Source organism: Gymnodraco acuticeps, unplaced genomic scaffold (assembly GCF_902827175.1).
Source record: "Gymnodraco acuticeps unplaced genomic scaffold, fGymAcu1.1, whole genome shotgun sequence".
In the NCBI taxonomy this organism is placed as follows: Eukaryota; Metazoa; Chordata; class Actinopteri; order Perciformes; family Bathydraconidae; genus Gymnodraco; species Gymnodraco acuticeps.
Window position 1 is genome coordinate 398,610 of NW_022990701.1, and position 25,632 is coordinate 424,241.

A 25,632-nucleotide genomic window follows, 5' to 3' on the forward strand; every position below is an offset into this window, starting at 1 on the left:
TTTTGCCTACTTTAACTGACGCTTATCTTCATACAGTATATTGTATTCATATACCTTTTGGGTAGATATACAAATTCAATTCAGTGTGTATATATATATATATATATATATACATTTCTGTGCTTTTTGACCCTCTGGATAGAAGCTTTATTTAAAGCCCATGGTAGAAGTAAGGGAACACGGAACCAAAAGAAGGAACAAAATATCGGCATTCTGTTTCAGACCGGACACATTTTCTGGACGGACCTAAGAGAAGTTGGGAGCGCCGATCATTTCGGTAAAAAATGCAAAAACTCTGACTCTTATATTTTAAATGACACCTATATTTGACATTTAGGAACATTGATGTTACTGCTGGACAACCTACATATTACATGTAAACAGCTAATACTAAAGTTAATGTAAAATATGTACCATGTGATTCTACGTGTCCTGTCTGCAACAGCTAGCTAACAAATACGTTATAAACTAATAATTGGTGATCGTACATGTATTAGCGTTCTAGCATTATCTGAACCTTACTAATATGATTCCGTGTGTATTTATTGACAGTAGAAGCCAAATAAAGCACTTAAAGGAACTTCCAAACCGTGACCTGGCTCTTAAGATTTTCATTGCCATTTCTACTGTAGCTACTGTGCATATGACAATACTGAACTCGTGTTCCCAGGTTACCAACCGTTATCCCCGTGGAAACCAACCGTTAAACCAGTCCGTATCCTGATTGAAACGATCCAAAGATGCCCAAAAAGAAAACCGGTGCCCGGAAAAAGGCCGAGAGCCGAAAAGAGCGAGAGAAACAGTCCCGAGCCAACCGGGATGTGATCGACGTGGCCAAGCATCCCTGCAACTTCACCATGGTGTGTAATTTAAAACATAATTTCACCCATTAAAGTATCCGAAGTACTGTTTCTTATTTGATGAACTTTAAATGAAAAAAAATGTTCATATTTTATTATACTGTACTCACTTTTTATACTGTACTCAGTTTCTCACATATGTATAGTATGTGTAAATATTCTCTTATTTTTCATTTCTTCAAGTAGATTTAAAAATAGCTTTTATAATAATGCTTATTTTTGCTAATTTCTTTAAAACAAAGTATTATTTATCCTGTGTCTGTGTAATTACACCAAAGCACATTTCTCGTATGTGTAAACCTGCTTGGTAATAAAACTGATTCTGGTTATTTTGTAACTCTTCAACCTTCTGTTTTTGCAGGAATGCGACAAATGTCAAAGGTAGGTGACTGGATCGTATTATATACTGTCATTCAGGTATATCGGGTGAGCTTGTTAACAACCATGTGTTTCTCCTTGTTATGTCACCTGGTAGAAAACAGAAGAACAGAGCTTTCTGCTACTTCTGTAATTCAGTGCAGAAGCTTCCTATCTGCGCTCAGTGTGGTGAGTAAACTGCACAGACGTGTGGTATGTTTACATGTATGTTATAATGTTCATTTAACCGTACTATCATTTTACTGGTTGTGTCGTCTCTCAAATCTAACAATCATCTATAAGCTGTGTGTAGCTTTCAGCCCCAAGTTCATTTACCTCTACATGGAGACATCTATCTTTAGAAATAGATAAATCAACAATCATTATTCAAACATTAGTAAATGATTCATGGGTTGGGTACTTCTTTCAGACATTCATTTGACGCTTGACTGACTATTTACAGCACAGTCACAGTGAAGGAATAGTAATATAGGATAGCCATGTAAAATAAAGGTTGCAATGCGGCACCACAGAGGTCCATATACGAGTGTATTCCCTAAAGAAATGTTCATGTCTAAAAAACTAAAAATGCTGATCCTGCAATTCTAATAGTGCATTCTACTAGCCTTACATGAAACCCTCCCTAAAAGCCACACTAAATATCTATATCTTTCAATTCCCACACTTCTACATCCTCATGTGTCAAATTAGTGGCGTACACTTTTAAAAACCACAGTGTGTGTACATGTTAAAGATATTCTACTTTGGCGCCCCCAAGTGTTGGGATTTAAAAATACACTTTTTTTAAAAGCAGTGCATTTCAACGATGTACTGCAAAAACCTTCACCATCATAAGGCACTTCTATAAACACACCAAACTATCCAAAATCGTTGTTCAAATGGATTGTAACTCACTTTTTGTCAGGCAAAACCAAGTGCATGAAGTCTTCAGATTGTGTCGTCAAACATCCTGGGCTCCACACCACTGGAATGGCCATGGTGGTAAGTTATTAACAGTTCTGAAAAAATATAATCATGTGGTAGATATGCCTTTCCTGCTTTGACCAATCTGCGCTTATCCATCCTTATGTGCTGTTGCAGCGATGTAAGAGTACATACAGTACTACTTGTTGGTAGTATTTTAAAACAACTGTTTAAAATAAATCAGTTTGGTTATTTTTTATTCAGAGAAGTGTTTGCAGGATTGCTTTTATAAAAAAAAAAATGATTTGATTGTGATGTCTGTGTTTATGCAGCAATGTCTTCAATCAGAATCCATTTTTATTACAGGATTATCATACAGACATGTTAGATTAGTTGTTGAGAGGCATAGGATACAGTAAGTAAGTGTATTGTCATCGCTAGAGAGCAGGTGTCCAGTACAACTTCACCTCCTTGTCCCAGCCATGCACTTTCTGTGTTGCTTGAACCCAGAAGTGTTGGCCATTGCCCCCAGAGGCTAACTTACTGTCACACCAATAGCATATTAGTTGTGAGATTTATAGTGGCTTAAAAAAATTGCAAAGTGTTCCTTTTTTTTCTCACTGTACTTTTGTTCTTTACCACAAGGGGGCAGTGTGTGACTTCTGTGAAGCTTGGGTGTGCCACGGCAGGAAATGTCTGAGCACTCACTCCTGTGTGTGTCCTCTGACGGATGCAGACTGCATCGAGTGTGATCGTGCTGTCTGGGACCATGGTAAGCCCCCCCCCCCCCCCCCCTCCATTTGAAATTCACGCGGCCACATCACTGTCAAACTCAGAATGAACTCTGGCTGTTTTTACTTTCTGAATAGGAGGGCGAATCTTCCGCTGTAGCTTCTGTAGCAACTTCTTGTGTGAGGATGATCAGTTTGAGCATCAGGCAAGCTGCCAAGTCCTCCAGGCAGAGACATACAAATGTGAGTCATTTGGTTTTGCTTTCCCAATGTCATTCATTAGCGCTCTGTGGAAAATAATGTCTAGAGGGAAAGTTATTTTTTACACGCCTTTTCCCCTTTCAGGTGTTTCCTGTAACAGACTGGGACAACACTCCTGTCTGCGTTGTAAGGTGAGGGGACATATATTATTATTTCAGAAAACACAATGGAGGGATGTCCTAGTTTTATTGTCGCTACTTGCAGCTACTGAGGTTGCTGTTAACACGTTTATACACTGTAGAACTTCTGCCATCAGCTCACATCATGAATAGTTTCCACAACAAATGACCCACATCTTATTACTGATAAGACAGTTCAAATATATTGCTCATTTTCCTTTGCTTTTAATTTGAGTTGACCTAAAAAAAGGTAATATTCCCGACGGCGAAGCATCATTTAAGATTAAAACAAGTTAACCCACAGCAGGAGAGCGCTCCAATCAGATAAAACGGAACTCCGCAATTGTGGCTGAAGCTGTGGCCAGGAGTTTATTTCTCATCTTTTGAAGCAGTACGCATAATATTTACACCAGACATGTGCTCCGAGGCCTGTACTACGAAGCAGGATTTTCTCTTAGCGGCTAACTTCAGGGAAAACTCCGGCTTTCCGGTCCTACGAAGCTGGTTCTCTTTTTAGCGGGCTAGATCTCCATGGTAACTTATGCTGAGCGGCTAACCTGCCCCGGAGCAGGTTAGGTTGCAGGCTAAGAGCTCAACTCAGTGAAAGCACCGCCTGCTGACCAATCAGAGCTCAGTGTGCGGAGTTTAAAGCGATCAAGTCATATTACAGGAGAAAGGAAATACAGAAAAGCTGCCGTCGCAGGAAAGACGGCCGGCAAAAATCACCGACTGTGTGAACGTGAACATGAATAGAATATCACCTCCATCTTCAGAGCAATCTGACTATTATAACATTAGCGTTAAGAAAGCTTACTTAAATATCTGCCACAACATAAGTAACCGGATCAGAGTAACATTAAGTACAGTCCGCGGCATATCACTTCATAATGTATCATATATTTTCTTATCTGAGTCAGCTGAGCCCTATCTGGCCGTGCAACACTCACAGTGTCACATAGGCCTACTGTATGCAGAAGTATTATTTTAAGCAACACATTAAGTTGACGAAACACTCGAGTCAAATGTAATGAAAATCAGATCCTGTCTTGGACGGGGCAGTGATATCATAAACCTGTTAATGTACGCATTCAAACACTTGTTCTTTTACCAGATGTATTCACCTTGCAGGTGCAGCTCTGTGGCTTTTATCCTGGATAAAGAGTTTAAGTCATGGATGTTTAAAGTGTAACTTCTTCACATTTGTCTAATTATAGTTCACTTTTCATTCAGGAAGTATGACGCTGCGCTGTCAGTGCGCTTCTCCATGTTTGTGATTGGTCAAATGTTGCTAACCCCGCCCCTTTCATGTGAACACGCACTTAACTAGATAGGACACGGCTGGCTTGAGCGATCCACTTGATAACCCGCGTCGTTTAGCGAGAGCGCGTATGTTTTAGATTAGGCCAACCGGCTAACTCAAACATATCCAGGTTATGTTGAACCGGCTTCGTAGTGCAGGCCTCTGATCTGTTTAAAACGGGTTGGTTGTGTAACTGTGATGTCAGGGTGACCAACAGGACATTTATCACATAGCAGCTTTATCTACAACATGCACTCGTGGCCCAGCAGCTCATGATATCACTTGGCAAGAACTTCTTACTGATACAGCACTTTACTTATTTATATTCAGCATTTTATTCTAGGTGAATTGGACGTGCATCACAAACAAGAGGCCCTATGTAGAGAAGAATAACAACAACAAAAAAGTTGACAAAGGCATCACACACACACACACACACACACACACACACACACACACACACACACACACACACACACACACACACACACACACACACACACACACACACACACACACACACACACACACTAAGAAGTTCTACACTGGTTGATAAAGTACATTTTCATAGCTAGGAGCAGGGGCGGACTGGAAACTGACCCAGTCCGGCCACATGAAATGTCAAATGTTAGAAATCCGCTGTTTATTATTGAAAGTTTTACGTCCGATTCGCTCCTTTTTCCCTCTCTGGACACAGCTCCAGTTTGGGCATTGGCCTGTCATCAGATTTCATTTTTAGTTGCTGCTGTAGCGGAAGTTTAGTACAATTATTTTTGATGAAATTCTCTAAATCTCCACCCTCCATAATTGCACTTGCTTCAGTTGCTTGCTACTTTCTAAGGGCGGTGATACAGTACAAACTGAAGTTGATGCGATTTGATTGGATTGTGAGGCATGACGTGAGCCTCATCTGATTGGTCAATCCCTCCATTTTTTTTCACCAAGGGAAGCCAATTTCGGCTGGCCTCCTCTCACAGAGAGTTTCACCATAACATCTAGAGGGGCGCTGTTTCACTCTTTGTAACTCTTGGTTATACTTATTCCTCCTTTTCATACTAGAAGAGTAGGATCCCTTCTTAACACGACTTAATTGTCAGTCTAGTCTTTGTCCTACTAATCCTAGCTTTAAAAGATTAGTAGCAAGCGTTAACTAAATAAAGACAATAATTCAGCCTTTTATCAGAAAACAAGTTTGGTCACTTTTGTCTTCATCATAGACATAGGACGGATTTGTTTTATCTCAGTGAACAGCAGATAAACAGCTGGTAGATATTTTCCATTGCAGGTGACTCTCTATACTTGAGGCCAGAGAAAGGGAGGACTTGAGTACTTTGCTTAAAATAGACGTGTCATCTAAATGAGCCTGAACCCTCGTTGGGTTTCAATCTCATATTCCAGCTCAGAATACCCCTCATACATTCAGATGATGTGTGTGCTGTGAACTTTTCCATGTGATGATTTAAACCTCATTTCAACTGTGTCCCCTCAGGCCTGTTACTGTGACGACCACGCCAAGAGTAAGGTCTTCAAACAGGAGAAAGGCAAAAACCCCCCCTGCCCCAAGTGTGGTCACGAGACCCAAGAGACCAAAGACCTCAGCATGTCCAGTGAGTCTCGAGTGGATCTTCAAGTAGAGGAAGGGGCCCGCATCCTTCCTCGCTGCATTGTGATTTCAGAAACTAAACTTTTGTTGTACAAAACAATCAAGGAGATTTGTATTGTCCTCTAACCTAAATAAGAAACCGCTGTTATTTAGTTTTTGCTCAGTGAAGAGACTATGTTCCTAATCCTTTAGTTTTACAGTAATCTGTTGGTTTAAAAAAAAGTATTGACTTTTTAGGAAAACAGATGCTTAGTTTCGTGACTTGAATGCTACAGTAATACACATTAGGAACCAGCCCTAAACGTGTGTACATACTGCATTCATCTGTAATGCATGCACATGGTTTCCTTCAATCTTACTGACTTGTTGGCTAATTTCCCATCCAGTAAGTGAAACCAGAGCTAATGTCTCCTCTGTGATCCCCGCAGCTCGCACGTTGAAATACGGCCGGCAGGCTGGAGCTGATGAGGAGGATGATGATGAATACGGAGCGTCAGGGTACGACGCCTACTGGAAGAACCTGGCATCTGGAGGAGACCAGCAGAGGGTCTACGATGATGAGGACGACGACGATGACGACGATGATGACGACGAAGACGATGAGGAGGAAGATGATGATGAGGAAGATGAAGCTGTAGAGGAAAAGGCTGTAGAGGAAAAGGCTGCAGTTGCTGTGGCTGGTCTTAAACTGGAATGAGCTGGAACAATCCCATAGATCCAAAAAAATCCTCTGCAGATGTTCACTTGTTACAGCGCAGGAAAGCATAGAGATAAACATAAATAGTTGGTATAGCTGAAGCTGGGCGTCCATAATACTAAAAATACGATTTGGCACATTTAGTATGTATCTAGGCTAAAATTGGATGAGGGGGTAATAGTCCAAGAAAGACAAAAACCCCATGAATATACTCATTACACTCTGTCAAATTAAGGTGGTCATTTGCACTGTAGATGTCTTCAAATTGGTGATATGTTAATGCTGGTCTAAAATCAAAAGTAGTTCAATCCCAACATGCAGTAAGGTCTGTGATGTCATGAGGTTGATCCAACGTGAACACATCTGGTAACCTTTCAAAAGAAAACCTCATTGTTTTCCCAATTTATTTTTGCAAATGTATGATTTTATCATTTCAGATCATTCTTGGTTTCTCTATCGGTACTGGACTATTTTGATCTGGGAATTTCAGAGTTTTTTTCTGCCAATATTAACTCCTTCCCCCGACTGTATTAAATAAAGGTTTTACCGCAAATGGCCCCGATACGCCGTCACCCATCCTTAAGACAACTTGTTTTCTCCTATGATGTTACATGCAATGTGTATATTTTGTCACAGGTCCCCTCCCCAAGTCAAGATACAGACCCGCGCAGTGTGAGGCTCCTGAAGTATTTTTTCCAATAATAAATACTCATGTCATAGCATAAGCTTTCTTTGAAAGATTTGATGTCATCCAAACATTTGGAACAGAGCTGGAGGTTTATGTTATGATCAATACTTTTAATATTTCAACTTTGTCTTGGAGGTATTGGTCAGTTTGAAGGGGGCCGAAGGATCTCCATACTACAATACCCATAAGCCTCAGTTGCATGCCAAATAAAAGTGGTTGTCAACTTTATCAGAGCTTGACCCATGATACAGTATGAGTTTATTTAAACAGCAGCTTGACCTTTCAAACAAAACACTTTCTTTCCGCTTGTTTGTTATCAGGGGCACATAAGATGATTCATACACACACCTTGTCCTTGCTAGCTTCTTCTTCAGATGTATTCTGGGTAGTTGGTCATATTTTCTACCGTAAAATCAACTTTGATCTTTTTATTGTAATTCGGTATATTCCCTAACAAAGTAGCAGTTATGAAATCTTCACAAACCACACACACAATCTGTGATTGGTTGGTTATCAAACCATGTTACAGTTAGAACTAACTTTATATCATGTTGTATTCACAATGTCTTTACTGTGTAATACCTGTTGATCTGCTGAGGAGTTAATGTTTCATATTGTGCTGATCTGATTGGGCTTCACTGCTTCAATATAACACAAAGGTTGTTCCAACAGCATAACCTATTTGCCCTGATCCCTGTAATGCATTTGTGAAGATATGTTAGTGTAAAATATGCCATTAAATAATTGATCATCAAAGTGATCATTTCCAAATGGCAGAGATTGGTTGTCATCTTTTGTGGACTGAGTGACTGACTGAACTTTTAACTTTTATTCTGACATGGAGATGACAAGTAAGCGTAATGTCTCTCTTAACATCTTTATTATATATATAAAAGTTTAGATTAAATACAACTGTAGTGTCATTGCACAGAGTACAACACAGTGTGCATACAAACAAAGTGCAAATATTAATAAAGTGCATTAGTTTTCAGTTAATTCACAGAAAAAACACATGAGCTCTATGGTTTTGATTATTATTATAGAATATTATTATCAATTTTTATTATTACCACATACATTTAGAAGCATTTTACTGATGTCAATAAGCCCATTTAAAAATACTTGGGTATTACTAGACGACGCTGAAGTTGGCTTCCGATTCAGAGCATCCGATTCGGCATTTAATTTACAGCGCTGAGCGAACAATCCTCCGTGTTTGAACCTCTTAAATCGCTGCATAGCCGATTTATTTGGACTGGATTATCCCAGAGGGTCTAAAGATTCTTTATAACCCAGTTTCAGATTTATGAAACCTTAATTCTATTTGTGAAAATACAAAAAGTGAGATATCAGTGCTTTTTTCTCATCCTGACCACATTAGACCAGGTCCTGATCTAAAACCACTAGACCTAGACTCATCAAATCTGGACTGGATTATCCCACAGAGGCTAAAGATTCTTTATAAAACAGTTTCAGATTTGTGAAATCTTTATTCTATTTGTGAAAATACAAACACAGGTGGAAGGCTGAGGTTGCTGCAGCAGGCCAGGATCAGGATCAGAAAGTGAACCTGCCAGCTGGGCAAGCCTTTATGCCTTCTTGAGGCTCCGCCTCTAGATGGGCGGGCACAAACAGGACGACACTCCCAGTACCTGCCAGAGGACAGCAAGGCAGGGAGCACAGACAGGCAGAAGGGGGGGAGGGGTCGTCACAACATGTTCTTTTGTTTTGTTTTATTGTTCTGTCTTTTTATTTATTTAAGTATTCCAGTAATGTATGTTGCATGTTTTAATTTGATTGTATTTACTTGTTTAAATTAAATTTGTTTTCGGTTCACTTATAAAATCTGTCCAGGGACAACAGATGAAAAATAGCCTCTTGGCTAACTCTGGCACATTTACAGGAATGTTAATTAATGTGCACTGTCCCTGTTAAACAAATGAATACATAAATAAAAATAAGTGTATGCTCCTCATTTAGGTGATAATTCTTTATCTACAAAGTTTTCGTATCTTAAATACTGTTTCATAGCAAACAAAAAAATGAAAGAGATGTTAAAGGAATTCAGGTTCATGAGATAAAGAAAAAGGCTATAACCTTCAGTCTTTCATCCACTTTGAACAGCTTCTGTTGCTTTGTCCTAAAGCAAAATATGAATAGCAATTATTTTTCTGAGAGAGAAGACAGGATTACAATGAACCAACTTTCTCATATGTTACCAAAGTGTTATTTTCTAATCTTGTAATGTTTTTTACATTCCAAAGCAATCCTAGTACTCAAGATGACATACTGTAATTAGGCAAACAAAGCTTGTTGCTTAAAGTAAACTTGAACAATGCTAGTTATAGACTATATTTAATTTCCTGTTGAAATGTTTTGCCTGCAACTGTAAATACATTACTGTAAGTTGATATAAGTATACCTACTTATCTGTTGAATTTTTATTTGCAACAAAAAATTATAATAAATTTGAGAAGTAAAGACTTTATTCTTCCTTAATTAGCTGTCCATACTTACCCGATTTGATGAGTGTAGGTCTAGTGGTTTCAGATCAGGACCTGGTCTAATGTGGTCTACATGTAAAAAAGCACTGAAATCTCCCTTGTTTGTATTTTCACAAATAGAATTAAGGTTTCACAAATCTGAAACTGGGTTATAAAGAATCTTTAGACCCTCTGGGATAATCAAGTACAGATTTGATGAGTCTAGGCATAATGGTTTTAGATCAGGACCTGGTCTAATGTGGTCAGGATGTAAAAAAAGCACTGAAATCTCCCTTTTTTAAATGTTCACAAATAGAGTAAAGGTTTCACAAATCTCAAACTGGGTTATAAAGAATCTTTAGACTCTCTGGGATAATCCAGTCCAAATAAATCGGCTATGCAGCGATTTAAGAGTTTCAAACACGGAGGATTGTTCGCTCAGCGCTGTAAATTAAATGTCCCTTAACTTTCCCCTTAACTGCCGAATCGGATGCTCTGAATCGGAAGCCAACTTCAGCGTCGTTATTACTAGGCTACTGGGTAATTTAGTAGTAGTACAGTACTGAAAAAATATAAACTGGGTTTTTACATTTTAAACATAGTAAAAATAGAGCAGTAACAAGTACAATATTTCCCTGTGCAGCAAAAGCTTAACGTTTTTTTAAATGGGAATCCTGAAGTAAAGTATGACAGTAGAGTAGTTGAGGTTGCTGTCCACTGCTGGTGAGTAACACAGTGCTGTGGGAGGAGTGAACTTCGGCAGCATGACGCGCAGCGGCGGGGCAGCAGGGCGTCTGTATCTGGAGCGACATCTGGACCGCAGTCCGGCTCCTCGCAGCCGCTAATACCACAACCCATGAGACTAAAAAGCTTTCTAGGAACATGTGAAATGCAAACATGTAATCTCGGATTGTTGCTCCGCTGGAAAGGAGGAGAGAGACCTCTGCACAGATGATAGACTTCATGACGGCTTTCCCGGTAATCCTCATCCAGCCCACATGCCCCGGAGACCTGCGAGCGGTGAGCTGACTTTCTGTGTTCGTGTGTGAACTAAATTAAACCAGATCTAACTCAACTACACCTCAGGTTTAAACGTATAGCAGAAACATACTTAATGAAGCAGGGCTAAAAAGTGTCAACATTTACAACGGTGGGAAATAACTGGTGCGTAATAATCGGGGGTGTGTCAATTTGGTGATCCACGTGCGTCCATGCCGGACAAATGTCTGCTGTCAGTGAATCATGCTCCTCTGATTATTTGGTTGTTACCAAACTAATCCCCAGTATGGTGAAGGGTTTAGTTTCACTTTCAGTTTGTGCAATGATCAAGCAATGTCACCAAGCCACTCCTTCCGCCTTGAGGTTGATACTGTAGCGACGACATGACGTTGCGTAATCACAGGCAACAAACACACACAAGTGTCCAAAAGTGTGTGAGGAATGATCGAGTAACACGTGCGCGTTTACGCATTTATGTGTTGCCCTACAAGTCCTGGGAGAGTAGCTACTTGTCCTTTTACTTAAATCCTCTCAGAAGTCAGTATTATCAAGTATTGTTGTACGTTTAATCTAAAAAAAAAAAAGCATAATATAATGTGTTTTCTTGTGTAACATCTTAATGTCAAAAAACCCAGCTACAAGATAGATACATGTAGAACAGAATGAAGCAAATATTTCCCTCCAAAATGTAGCAGAGGTATAAAAAAAGCATAAATGGAAATACACAAGTAGAGTGCAAGTAAATTCCTCCTGTCTATGATAGATTTCAAAGGGAAATATTGTCATTTTTACTCCTTACCAACTTGCATGTCAAATATAACATTTAAAATAGGGATTGTATTTACTTTTGTTGGTATTATTCTATTGATATATGTCTCTTGTAATGGTAAAATCAATTTGTTAAATCATAAACATATTTTAGATAACAGTAATTTTGCACAGAAGATGTGTCCCTCAACATGCGTTCAACCCTGTTACCCAAACCTTTTTAGATTGGCAGAGGAAGTGAAAAAACTGTAAGTCAGATGACACAGTGGAAGTGACATCAGCAAGCCATGTGCCATGGGTAGACCAAAACTAAGTCCGCTCTTTTATTTTTCATATTTGTACAATCTTTTCAGTCTTAAAATAGTGTGGCACTCTGACCCACTCAACCCTGTTACTCATATTATCAGAATAAAGCATATTAATTTCAAAGTTATCTTTCTTGCATTAGATATCCAAGTTTGTCCTTGCCTTGAAAGTAGCATTACATGCTACATCCAGCAATATTTCCTGAGGTTAAAGCTCAAATTAGCATTGATTTTCAACCCTGTTACTTTCAACCCTGTTACTATAATTAGAGTATAATATTTGTTCCAATTCTTCATTGGAAAATATTAATTTGATGCCTAGCTGGGCAAATCACTTTTTTTGATGGTTTGTTATCTGTTTTTCCTAAATACATTAAAAAAAATTATAAAATAAAAGGTTCATTTTTCAAAAATGTTGGTGTCTAAATTGTCCTCCAATTCTGGAATGACCCATGTATCTAGATCTTTGTAGTATTCCTATATTATTTTAAATAGTATAACTATAGTATAATATATAGTGTTTCTGTAGTTGTTTTTTGAACACACTATAGAACACTCCTATAGTATGATATTGTCATAATGAATGCATATTATTACTATAGTGTTTGTAAAAGTATTGCACTCCTAGAATTAATGTGTCATTTTTTTATATCAAATTAATTGATATATATATATATATTAGCTGTACACTTTACGAATATAATAGTTTTTTATGGACACATTTACCATTCAATCTCGTCCAACTGATCTTGCAGCTGTCACTCCTTGGCTCTTGGTAGTTCAGGAATTTATCAAACCTGCCAACTCCGGGCTCTCCTGGCAGCTGTCAATCAAAGTCCAGTGGCTCCGCCCCAAAGTGCCAGAAACTTTTCACGCGCGCGTAGACAGACTCCGCGAGCGAGTGATGCTGACACTTCTGCGAGGGAGCAAGAGGGCTCGCGAGGGTCATTTCATGCGCGTGTAAACGCACATTTCCCGCTCGTGAGTAGCTTGTTTTGCACGCTAGAATATTGACCCAAATCTGACTCCATACATAGTTTCAAATTCTAGCGCATTCGAGCTGGTTTCTCCATTCTTACGGCCCGTCCACACAGCGGCGTGCGTTGAAGCTTCCAACGCTTCTGCCGATTCGCTTAGAATGGGGTGACGTCACTTTTAGCCGAACTGCATTTTGGGAAGCGACGTGGAGCGTTGCTGGCGTAGCTGGCGTCAAAAGTTGAGCAATGTTCAACTTTTGACGCCTCGACGGAGGCGTCAGCCAATGAAATCCCGTTTATTCAAATCTGCCAGTACAATCGCTAGCCAATCAAACCGCGTGTATGCTGGGAGAGACTACGCAGGTCATTTCCTCATATTCAAAAAAATTGAGGGAAAATTCATTGTAGCGGTAGTGAATCACCCGGTGCTGTATGATCAGTCTCTGTTCATCTACCGGGATACAAACCGGAGGAGCGAGGCATGGAGGGAGGAGGCAGAGACAGTGGGTGAAACTGGTAGGTTTTCGCCTGTTTGGGGATTTTATATCCAGTTTACTTCGTTTTAACATTGCTATTGCTTTGTATGTCGGGGGCGGGAGATTCATGTGATTGGTTGTTGGTCGCGTTGCTCGCAAAAAATCCCCAAGCTTCAGATACGCCCACCTCCAAGCGTCAACGCACGCTGCTGTGTGGACGCTCCGTTACAGTATCTACCCTACCTTTAACTTCTCACACAACTGCTGAGAGCAAAATGTGTTCAACTCTTCAGCTTCACTTCAGAGTCACACAACTATCTGAACAATGCAACTGTCCCAGATGTACCACTTTGTGCATTACCTCATGTTAAACCAGTGTATGTGCTGCATTTTAAAACAAGTAACAGAAACAGTAAGAACAGAGCAGGATTTTCCTGTTTAATGTGAGCAACTTTTCTCTATTTAATATCATCAGAAACTGGGTATGTTTAGATTTTTTTTTACAATTTTCTGACACTATATATATTGTACAATTACTTAATCAATTCAGATCAAAGTCAGCTCATTAAGCAAAGGTGTACAATGGTGTACATCTGCTCTCCATGTGACTGTCTGATTGGCTTTCTGCCACATCAACATCTAATACATCCCAACAGAATGCATTGAGGAAACACCTAGTTTTTCTTTTGTTTTTTTTACCAGAAGCGGATCACACCTCATTGTCTTCAGTGACGCAGAAGTAGACATTTCATTCAGATTTCTTTCATGTACTCTCTGGCTAAATATCATACAACTAAACTATTTAAACAATGCAACAAAAGGTTTACAGATCATAAACTCTAAAACAACATGTCACATGCACGGGTAAACACAATTACAATAAGGCAAACTGATCTGTACTGCACATTTCTCAAACTTGTTACAAACACTCACACAAATGACTGCAGGGAGACGAATCTCGGGGAAATCCTTATGCGTTTTGAACTTGGAAACATTGTGTTAGGCAGAGGAGGGCCAAAGTGGTGGTCATGGATGGCACATGGCACCCAAAGGACCTTCATTTGACCTCGTATACCTTTTATAATTCAATCAAATGTAGCCCTGTTTTGACTAATGATTTATATATGTCACTTACATTATTCAATACATCCTTTGTACCGAAGTATTCAAAAGTAAAAATTACATGTTTAATGTAAATGATTTGCTGTGGCCAATTGTTTTCATTGCATTTACAGACCCTTGTAACTTTCTGATACCACCCAATGAATGCACTGACTTGCTTGTTGAACCACGCTACACAAAGCAGATAGCAACACCTAAACTTTAGCATAGACATTTTAAAAAAAGGGCAGCTACTGTATCGATATTTTAAAATGTATTTAAAGAAAAAGCCCCAACAAAACAGCAAAAGTTGACATCAAATCTTTGCTGAGCCTAAAGATAATCATAAATAAATAACATAGTGAAAATAAATATATTGCAATGCTCAAAACAGCAGCATCCAACCGTCTCTAATCCTTGGATATTACATGTCACTGCATGCACGCACGGAGCACCCGTAGCACGGAGATCATCATATCATTCTGTCTTGTATTACTTCACAACAACAAAACATTAAAAAAACGTCTCATTCGCGACCGACACATCACTCATGGCACCCTCTTATGACCCCGACAGATTCAAAAGGTGATTGGTACATCTGTTGTTGGAGAATCAAACTAAAACCTAAAGAGGACGCACATTGGCAACAAGGAGACAAAACAGCTACAAAGATTCAAAACTAGGATGCAACATTGACACCAAGAGACACAAAACAACCAGAAATATTCACAAAATGGCAACATGCAATAGTTTCAAAACAACCACAAAGTTGCAGAAATATATGTAGAGACAAAACACCCACAAAGCAAAACAACCAGAGAGACACGAAAAACCCCAAAGACCGCAAAGAGTGGCAAAAAAACAACAACAAAGATGTAAAGCGATCACAGAGATGGGACCAGTTAAAATTTCAATATGTTTGTAGACGGGAATTCACAATACAGGGACTGACTCACACAGTCACACAATACGTACTTGAAGCCCTGTGCAGTTTGTGATTTAAGGGAAGCTACCAACACTAAGTAAATATCAGCAGCTCTAAAACAGATCACATGCTTGTTGGCAAATTCAGAACCAAGCTGACTTTACTGAACAAAAAACCCAAGATGCATTAAAGGTCACCTCTTATGCAAACTCCACATTTTCATGTCTTTTCTACATCAACATGTAAAAGAGTAAAGAGATAAAGAGATTCTGAAAGTTTCAGGGAAAAAGATTCTCTTACTTTGTGTCCTGATCCATTTATATAAAAACCTGTCTGAAAATGAGCTGATCAGATTTTGGCCACTTTATGATGATTTTTTGGCTTGTGTAACTATTAGCCAATCACCAACCAAGGTAACCCCCCCCCCCACCTTATCACCTGAATTTCCTCCTAGAGCACAATTAGGCGCTTTCACGCCGGAGTACTTTTCCCAGTATAGTTCCGAAATAGTTCAGAGGATGTTGCGTTCACACCAAAAGCATCCGGAACTAAAATTAGTTCATGAGAATAGTGACGTGTCGGTCACGAACCGACACGTCTTTTAAGTGAACGACGGGAGCCGGCTCTCGCCCGCGAAAGAGCCGTTTTTTTGTTATTTTCGTTAAGTAATACAAGCCAGAATGATATGATGATCTCCGCGCTACAGCTGCTCCGTGCATGCATGCACGTGACATGGATTAGAGACTGTTGGATGCTGCTGTTTTGAGCATTGCAATACATTTATTTGTATTGTGTTTTTTTATGATTAAAGAAGGTTGGATGCTGCTGTACTGAGCATTGCAATATATTTATTTTCACTATATTATTTATTTATGATTATCCTTAGGCTCAGCAAAGATTTGATGTCAGCTGTTGCTGTCTTTTTTTCTATAGTTAATAGTTACTGAAATAGAGCCCTGCTGTTTTGTCAGGGCCTTTTCTTTAAATATAATTTTAAAATGTCGATACAGTAGCCCCTTTTTTAAAAATGTCTATGCTTAAGTTTTTATAGGTGTTGCTATCTGCTTTGTGTAGCGTGGTTCTACAAGCAAGTCAGTGCATTCATTGGGTGGTATCAGAGAGTTACAAGGGTCTGTAAATGCAATGAAAACATTTGGCCACAGCATGTCATTTTTACTTTTGAATACTTAGTTCAGTACAAATGATGTATTGGATAATTTAAGTGATATATGTGTACACATATAAATCATTCATTAGTCAAAACAGGGCTACATTTGATTTAATTATAAAAGGTATAATATGTGGTAAACTGAAGAGCCGTTTGGGAGCCGAAAGAGCCGGCTCTTCATGGTGAGCCGAGCCAAATGATCCGGCTCACCAAGAAGAGCCGGAATTCCCATCACTACATGAGAACCTTTTCAGTCCCTGCTAGAGAGCAGGGTTGCATTCCAATAGTCCATTTAGTTTAGGAACCTTCCTAACCAAGTGAAATGACCCGGAAGTACGTCACTGGCAGCCATGATAAGTGCCGTTCCAATTCTCCAAATGAAAGGAAAGGCGGTTTCAAACTTCCTTTATAACCTCCTTTAGCTTAGGAACCACTGGACCTCCCTAACCGAAAGGAGAGGAGAAAATGCTGCCCCACAATGCATTGCAGCCGCAGCATTTGCCATCACAACAGTCGGCCGTTCACGGAAACAACCGATTATGACCGAGAAATGATATCATGAAAGTTACGGTGCTTATTAAGCATTTTAAAACGTATGTGGTAAGTTGCCAAAGTGCTTTTTTCTGAACGTTCATCAGTATTATAATCAAAAAGAGAAATATGAACGTTAGTTTTTACTGAAATGATCAAATAAAGTCAACATTTCACAGTCTTTACTGAGCTGTGTGGGGTTTGTTCAACTTTTAAAAGATGTTTGAATGGTGATATACACAGTGATAGATGTTAAGGACTAACGTTTATAATAAATACATTTATGATTTTAAGATATTTTCATACAATCATACATATTGGGATCATTTGTATTAATGTGGACCGGAGGGAGAGGGTGACGAGCATAAGTTTCACTTTCCTTTTTTATTTCAATTCCAACTTTGCTCATGAAGAATATGTTTCTCTGTTGTCCACGTCCATAAAGCATAAACACAGCATCAGAGCACGGTGCAGAGTCTCTAGATGAGTTTACAGTAGTCCCTCGTTCTTATTGAACATCCATGTTGTAGTCCGCTATAGAAAACTGTAGTTTCCATAGTTTCCCCACAGCAGCAGACGCACATTCATGACGTCCGCTGGCGCATCATAAACACGTCGGATAGTGAAAGTGCATTCGGATTCTCTAAAGTACCGTCTCTTCTCCTAAGTCCTTTTGAATTCTCCTATCCACTATCCCTTAACCCCGTGACGTTTCACTCAGAGGTCAAGGAATAGGAGATAGGGTTAGAATTTAGGAGCTGATTTTTGGATTATCGGAACGCAACCCAGGTACTTTCATGGGAGACAAAGATTCCCATTTCTGATTGGCTGGAAGGATTGCAAACCACGCCCCGTAAAACTCCCAAAACGTTTTGTGAAGCCGCCATTTTATTATCCTCGCATTAGCATTATTAGCATTAGCATTAGCCCAACGCAGAAACGCAGAGAGACTAACTTATGGCAACACAAAATAAAACATGGGAGCGGTGGAGATGAGGAGGTGTCGACGTTCTGGCGATTTACTCAGAAGGCTTCAGTAGAAGCTGCTGGGACTCCCAGCAGCTTCTACTGAAGCCAGTCCCCAACTCCGGGGACTTCCGGCCGGGGACTTTGGGCGGCAGTATACGCCGTGAAGTGGTTTGCGGCCTGCCAGTAAACCCAAAGCAGAAGAAGAAGAAGTGACGTCAGCGGCTTCATTTGCCTAATCCTCCCCCAGGGACTTTTTCCAGTGTGAACACGATCTGCTCTTTAGTTAATCAGAACTAAAGAGTTCTGATGAACTAAGTACGGCAAAGTACTTGGTGTGAAAGCGCCTATTGTGTTCTTTTTAACCAAATATCTCTCAGAGGGGCGTGGGGAGTGGCTCCTTATTTTCATCTAAATCAGGGGTTCTCAAAGTTTTGATGAGTGAGGGCCAATTTAGGTACCCAATATTGGATTGAGGGCCGCCCAAGAAAAAACGGAACACAAAATAATTCCAAAACAAATCCTTTCTTTATTGTACTAACCAATTACCGCAACTCGCGAGATGCCTAGTTGCCATGCAACCAGTAGTCTAGCAAACTTTCCACAAGCTGTCATTCATAATTTAGGAATGACAACCCAGGGGGCGCAGTTTTACCATTCTTAAATTCCATTCTAATTCTTACTAGATACAACCATGGAGGATTAAAATATAACGCATGCATTTCAGCGTGTCACATTAACTATCGCGGGCCGCCAGAAACATTTCCGAGGGCCGCCATTGGCCCGTGGGCCGCACTTTGAGAACCCCTGATCTAAAGTAACAGACAGAGAATCAGCAATTTTGAAACAGGGCTGAAACAGAGGGGATTATGGGATGCTGCAATGATCGGTTTGGTGTTTGGAGCCAAACACTTCAGAGACATGTTTTGTATATATCTGAGACCTATAATATAATGATGAAAAACAGTATAATAGGGGATGTTTAAGGAAAAATGTAGTCGCTAACCATCTCTATTTTTCTCAACAGTCTTGTTTAATAATAAACAAAATAATCTTAAGGATGAAACACTAACATTTCCTTGTTTTATTTTGTTTTATTTATAGAAAGGCATCCAGTTCCAGTCGACCTGTAATCTATGCAGAGAGAGCCACAAAACTCAGGTCTGGCTTTGTTTCTTAGTTCTGAGGTAGGCATACAATGTGTGACCTGTTTTCTATTAAATGTTTTGCTTATTAAATATAAAAATACACTTACCAAAGACAATACACAATAGGGAAGTCCCCCTACATTATTCAAAAGAGAAAACATTACCAACAAAGGATCCTTTTCATGTTTAAAGTAACGCTATGCAAAGCAATGTCATGTAGTTCCTCAGATTGAAAATGAGAACACATCCTGTATAACTTGATATCACTCATCTATTCGAGTATAAGTGGCTTGTTAATACTGGTAAAGTTCCCTGAGAGAAGATTACCTGTGTTACTGTAAAAGATGATATTGTAGAAGTTGTTAGAAAATAGAGATAAACAACTTCTATCTTTGACAACACAATGTGTGTCGTTTATTTACTAGTTACTCTAAACATTGTATAGAAACACACAGTGTAATTGTGAAGGTGAAAGAGCAAAGAGAATAAGTTGATCACTAGTTTTTATTGTTATTATTATTATTATTATTGTATTGTTATTTTGTGATCAGTGTCTCTTCATTCTCTTGAAGCTTCCTGAGTACATCTCCGTGTGCCGCCTCTTTGCCAGACACACAGGATTTACAGGGTTGCTTTGATGTTCTGAGAGAAGCCATTAAGGTGAGAGAAGGTATTAAAAAAAAAAATTTACTATTTCAATGTTTATTTATAGGGCCGGGACTTTAACGCGTTAATTAAGATGAATTAATTACACAAAAATTAACGCGTTAAAAAAATTAACGCATTTTAATCGCACTTATTTTTGCACCGCGGAACGTTTCTCACTGGATGAGTTTCAGGCGTACCGATTATACTGGAGCACCAACTAACGTTCATGACTTCAGACAACAACAAACCACAGTGAACAACAGTGGGAAATGTTGTTTTAAAAAAACGGACGGATGGAAGCGTTGATAAGAGCACGGTTGTGTGCAAATTATGCAAAAAGGAATTCGCATATCACCGCAGCACATCAAGCCTCAAGTATCACCTCAATGCAAAACATATAGCAGCTAGCGTGGAAGCTAGCGTGGACGTTAGCCTCTTTTATCGCGTTCACACCATACAGTCTATGGTTCACACCAAAAAGAGCCGGTACTAAAATTAGTTCATGAGAACCTTTTACCCCCACGAAAGTCCCTGCTAGAGAGCAGAGAGCTGCTAGAGAGCAGGGACTTTCGTACGGCTCTCTTGTGAGAAAAGAGCTATATTTCTGATTGGCTGGGCGGATTGCAAACCACGCCCTGTAAAACTCCCAAAAAGTTTGGTGAAGCCGCCATTTTATTATCCTCGCATTAGCATTATTAGCATTAGCATTAGCCCAGCGCAGAAACGCAGAGAGACTAACTTATGGCAACACAAAATAAAACATGGGAGCGGTGGAGATGAGGAGGTGTCGGCGTTCTGGCGATTTACTCGGAAGGCTTCAGTAGAAGCTGCTGGGACTCCCAGCAGCTTCTACTGAAGCCTTCCCCAACTCCGGGGACCTCCGGCCGGGGACTTTGGGCGGCAGTATACGCCGTGAAGTGGTTTGCGGCCTGCCAGTAAACCCAAAGCAGAAGAAGAAGAAGTGACGTCAGCGGCTTCATTTGTTCTCATGAACTAAGTTCTCATGAACCTTTGTGGGAAAAGTACTGCGGTGTGAATGCGCCTAATGGTATACTAAAATCCATGTGAAAAAAATTGCTTCTCACTGTTCTCAGGTCAAATATTTATATGCGATTAAAAATGCGATTAATTTCGATTAATTAATTACAAAGCCTCTAATTAATTAGATTAATTTTTTTAATCGAGTCCCGGCCCTAATATTTTTACACTGATATATTGATAAGAGTATTACAAACTTGAAAAATATTCCTCTAAGCTACATTTAGAACAGATCAATTATGTGCGATTAATTTGCGATTAATCGCGATTAACTATGGACATCATGCGATTAATCGCGATTCAATATTTTAATCGACTGACAGCCCTAAAACCGATGTCAAATAGGAATAAAATATCTAGTGATTGGTTGGCTAACTCTAGTTTCACCTGCAGTGGATTGTTTCTTCTTGGATTTACATTTGAAAACATTAAATGTGTCTAATCTGAGTCTTTCTTTTCCATTTTCAGAATTCTGACGCTATGCTGTATGCTCCTAATGAAGTAATTAATGACGCTGAAGTAAGTTGTAAAAGTATATGATACAATTATTGTTTTGAAATGACAAAATCATTTCACATGTCGACAATAAAAACGTAAAAGATGCTTATTGATTGTCTATTTTTCGTATCGTCCTAAAAGTAAGTATAACGTATCCAAAACAACAGTATTGTCTGAAGTCCACACCATTGACTTTGGCTTTATCAGCCATTAAACAATTAAGTATAAAGCCCTCCAGTTATTGAGATTAGCACCACATTGATGTTATCTAGGGAGGCGTGTGGTGCAGTGGGCTGTGCATTGGTGTTCGGATCAGGCGGTCACAGGTTCAAACCCCACTGCAGTCAGCATGTCGTTGTGTCCCTGGGCAAGACACTTCACCCCAAATTGCTCCTGTGAGGATTGCCCACAGTATCTTTGGATAAAAGCGTCTAACAAGTGACATGTAATGTAATCTAAAAGAACATGTTGTGTTTATGCCACATAAAAAGTGATATGCCCTGCAGCCTTGATACTGCCGATTGAGCCATATCAAAGTTGTAAACACTGTGTACATAACGAGAGGTGGGATTGTGTGTCTGGCACAAATAGCAGAAAACTGGGCTATTGACGACAATAGGTTGACACAAATGGCTCCATCCTTTCGTTAAATCATTACTACGGTGTACTTTAACATTTTTAGATGTCCTTGCTGCCTTTGGACTTGGTGTTCTGAAAAAAATTGATAACCTCGAAAGCCAAGTTGCATTCCCCTAAAATATGAAATCCAGGCCTTAGTGGTCATATTTAAAAAATCACACAACTTAAGACAGAATTCATGTTACGTCTTGATTTGTGAGCCAGATCAAGTTTCTTCCTCAAAGCTGTTTAAACCTGCCTGACGTGCACAAAGGTCTGACACAGCCACACAAATATGTGAATACTTGTTTATCACTGTTTTAATAAACCTAATGTGTCCATACTGAGGCATTCCTCTCTCTCCTAGGAGGAATGTAAACTGATGTTGCTCAAATGTTACATGTTGGAGTTGTTAATGGTCATACACGAAGAAGAAATTAGAACTCATGAAGCAGACGTCTTCTTTGAATTCAATGCCGGATTTCACCCAGAACATGTGAGTCCTGTTTTTCTATCCACCAGGTCAACTTACATTACACAAAGCTTTTGTGCTATAATAGTGTTTGTGTTTTTTATATAGATTCATGTTGATTGTGTCTTTTTGAATTTCAGGATGGCTGTCAACGACCATGTGAATCGTACCCCCTTGTAAATATTACAAGATTCTCGGAAAGACTAAAAAGTTTTTTGCAAGAAATGAATAGTCGTATGACGTAAATACTGTGAGCCACACATGTTCATTTGTAAATATCTGTAAAGAATTTGTTTTTATTTTGTAAATATAACTCTGTATATGCATGCCGTCCGGTATTTTGTATCAAAGTGAATCTAAATGTATAGAATGATTGCTTTTAACTGTACAGAGGAAGTCTCTATGTGCCACAGTCAGCCTTTCAGTTGTACTGTTTAAAGAGAAGTATCAGGAAAGTAGTGTACAGTAGCATCAAGTACTGTGTATACAGAATGTATAATATTATTAAGCTCATTGCTATACACTACTGAATGTCACATTTACGCAGTATATGCCTTATGAACTCCAGTATCTTCAGAATCATTGCTTATCCAGTAAATTATATTCCAACAATTAAGTCTTTCATTGTTTTTGTGGTTCTTTTATCTCAAGGTTTGGTCAAAACTGCTTTTTAGTTCAGTCGAGTTCACATTCAGGGATTGTGGAAATTCAGATTGCATTAGGCTTATGTTTAAACAATGTAAGCGTGTGTGGTGAGTCGGATAGAAATGTAATGTGATGCAGAATAGATCCGAGAGTTTGGTTATCAGACAGCCAGAACACAGGATATTAGAAGTCTAGGAAGTTATCATGGTGGCTATCTCTTATCAATCATGAGGTATGAGGAAATATAAGAATCATGTCACAAAGTAATCTACTGGGAATGTGTCCTGGAATGTATTTATTGGACGAAGCAGCATCAGTCCGGATAATGTAGCAGTCGGCGACCATGTTTTTTGTTTTGCAGGCTGGCCTCATATCAAAGTCATTATGGAGACATTAAGGGCTAAAGTTTGTCTGAACGCACTCACTTATCATTAACCTTGTGGTCAATAAACTTACTGAGTGCATTTCCTTCCTCATAAAACATTTAAACAAGTAAGTGTGCATTGATTAGGCTCCTTATCTTTCTTACAGTGCAGACGCTTTTCTGCTTGCTCTTGCCTCTGCTTACTTTTTATGCTGATTTTCCTATTCTTATTCTCTGAAAACTTCGAGCACCGGCTCCTGGACATTAACTTATCACTGGGACAGTTCATCTTCGTAAATAGACGGAGGGTTTCAGCCATATTTCAACATTTTTACGACGACGTCAGTCTTACAATAGCGTGGCCTAGCAACAGCTAAAGCCTGGTAGGCTACTGCTATTTAGCTTAAGCTAGTTGGTAGCAAAATGCCTCCGTTCTCTACAGATGACTTCCAGAAACTTATACAGAAGATGGCTGTGTTGGAAATGAAAATGCAACGGTTGGAAGTTAACGTGGAAGTGAATGGACTATGTCGTGGGAATGACACGACTTTACCAGTGTTGCAAAGTAATGGAGAAGGGTATGCTAACTCACAGCTAGTTAGCAGCTACAAGGATTCCAAGGAACAGGAGGGCTGTGTACCGGGTAATAAATCTACAAGTGATAGTCCTCCCTGGAACTCTCTGGGTGCAAAGCCTAAGAGTAAATCACTTCCATGGGATTTGGGAGGACGGATAACAGGCAGAGCCCAGAGCTCCGAAATCTGTGATGCGACCGGCTGGCCTGCATTGTCATCACCCAGGAAAAGCGCCTCTTCAACCCCTATTCATACTAGGAAACAGCAGTGGACAGCTGCTAAAGGGAGAATTACAAACAATCCTCCTAAACCACCAAGTGTGCCAATCCAGAACAGATACGCTCCGCTGACCGAGAACCGGAGATCTGATGACCTGGATAACCTGTCCTCTTCACACAGCAGGGTAAGGACCAATAGCTACTCTAAAAGTAAAAGGCTAGAGGGAAAGCTAACGACTGGGCCTGAAACTATGATTGTGGGTGACTCTGCTGTAAGAGATGTAAAAGGTCTGTGTAATAAGAACAACACCAAAGTACTCTGTTTTCCCAAGGATGTGGTCTCTGACTTGGCTGAGAAGATCCTGCATATTGGGGCTGAACATCCGACTGTGAAGAATGTGGTACTGCACATTGGAACAAATGATGTTGTGAAACAACAGTCAGAAGTGCTGAAAGAAGACTTTAAATGTTTGTTGGAAACTGCCAGCTCTCTAAATGCAGAGGTGTTCATCAGTGGCCCTCTACCGCCAGTCAGAAGAGGAGTGGAGAGATTCAGCAGATTGTTTGCACTGAACACCTGGCTTTCAATGGCCTGTACTGACCATTCTGTTCATTTTATTGACAATTTTAACTTTTTCTGGGATCGCAGACATCTTTTCAAGGCAAATGGAGTTTGCCTGAACAAGTCAGGAGTGAAATTGTTTATCTCTAACATATTCAACTGCCTGCGTCATCAATCTGTTCCCTCTGCCAAGGACAAGCGGCAAGAGGAATCAAAACACGAGAAAGACACAACACATCACGCAGAAAACCCTGAAGAATTATCACTGCACCCGCCTGAGGAATGTTCTGATTATGGGAGACATATGAGACACATGGAGGAGTCTCCACTGCCCCCCCCCCCCTGTCAACGCCTTTGAGGATACTCCGTTCACCCTTTCACCCTCGCCCACCCTCCTGGAGATCGATGAACACACAAAGGAGATACAGAGGGTTGGCACCGATTCCTTCCTGGAGTTCAAAGACCAAACGAAGGCGATACGCAGGGCTGGCACCATGTCCTTTACCCCCGCTCCTCAACGACGCCCACCAAAATCACCGCGGAGACGCGCACCATCTCCCCCGTCCTCATCACCCGCGCCTACGTCAACCACCTCCCCCCCCTGGCA

General features: G+C 39.8%; 2 protein-coding genes across 3 annotated transcripts; both read left to right on the forward strand.

Annotated features, from left to right (window-relative positions):
* Positions 1-149: 149 nt before the first annotated feature.
* znf330 (zinc finger protein 330) lies at positions 150-8,313 on the forward strand. The gene is made up of 10 exons (XM_034231318.1): positions 150-277; positions 671-860; positions 1,222-1,241; positions 1,336-1,406; positions 2,143-2,219; positions 2,787-2,913; positions 3,011-3,115; positions 3,218-3,264; positions 6,042-6,159; positions 6,584-8,313. Exons 2-10 carry the CDS (start codon positions 741-743, stop codon positions 6,850-6,852), a joined length of 954 nt encoding a protein of 317 aa, XP_034087209.1. The 5' UTR covers positions 150-277; positions 671-740; the 3' UTR covers positions 6,853-8,313.
* A 2,464-nt stretch (positions 8,314-10,777) lies between these two features.
* On the forward strand, positions 10,778-23,802 carry il15 (interleukin 15). Of its 2 annotated transcripts, none has more exons than XM_034231241.1 (6): positions 10,778-11,043; positions 19,344-19,426; positions 19,960-20,047; positions 21,542-21,592; positions 22,557-22,685; positions 22,802-23,802. In XM_034231241.1, the coding sequence occupies exons 1-6, from the start codon at positions 10,975-10,977 to the stop codon at positions 22,904-22,906; spliced, it is 525 nt and encodes a 174-aa protein (XP_034087132.1). In that variant the 5' UTR covers positions 10,778-10,974; the 3' UTR covers positions 22,907-23,802. The 2 variants fall into 2 exon arrangements, with proteins under 2 accessions (XP_034087132.1, XP_034087133.1); XM_034231242.1 differs by having other exon boundaries at positions 22,560-22,685.
* Positions 23,803-25,632: the final 1,830 nt, after the last annotated feature.

Bases quoted from the DNA above. Each gene is read 5' to 3' on its own strand.
- znf330 (XM_034231318.1), top strand. From the start codon at position 741: ATGCCCAAAAAGAAAACCGGTGCCCGGAAAAAGGCCGAGAGCCGAAAA. The intron at 1,242-1,335 runs GTAGGTGACTGG...GTCACCTGGTAG, and splicing joins GAATGCGACAAATGTCAAAG to AAAACAGAAGAACAGAGCTT. The intron at 3,116-3,217 runs GTGAGTCATTTG...TTCCCCTTTCAG, and splicing joins CCAGGCAGAGACATACAAAT to GTGTTTCCTGTAACAGACTG.
- il15 (XM_034231241.1), top strand. From the start codon at position 10,975: ATGATAGACTTCATGACGGCTTTCCCGGTAATCCTCATCCAGCCCACA. The intron at 11,044-19,343 runs GTGAGCTGACTT...TTTTATTTATAG, and splicing joins GCCCCGGAGACCTGCGAGCG to AAAGGCATCCAGTTCCAGTC. The intron at 21,593-22,556 runs GTAAGTTGTAAA...TCTCTCTCCTAG, and splicing joins AAGTAATTAATGACGCTGAA to GAGGAATGTAAACTGATGTT.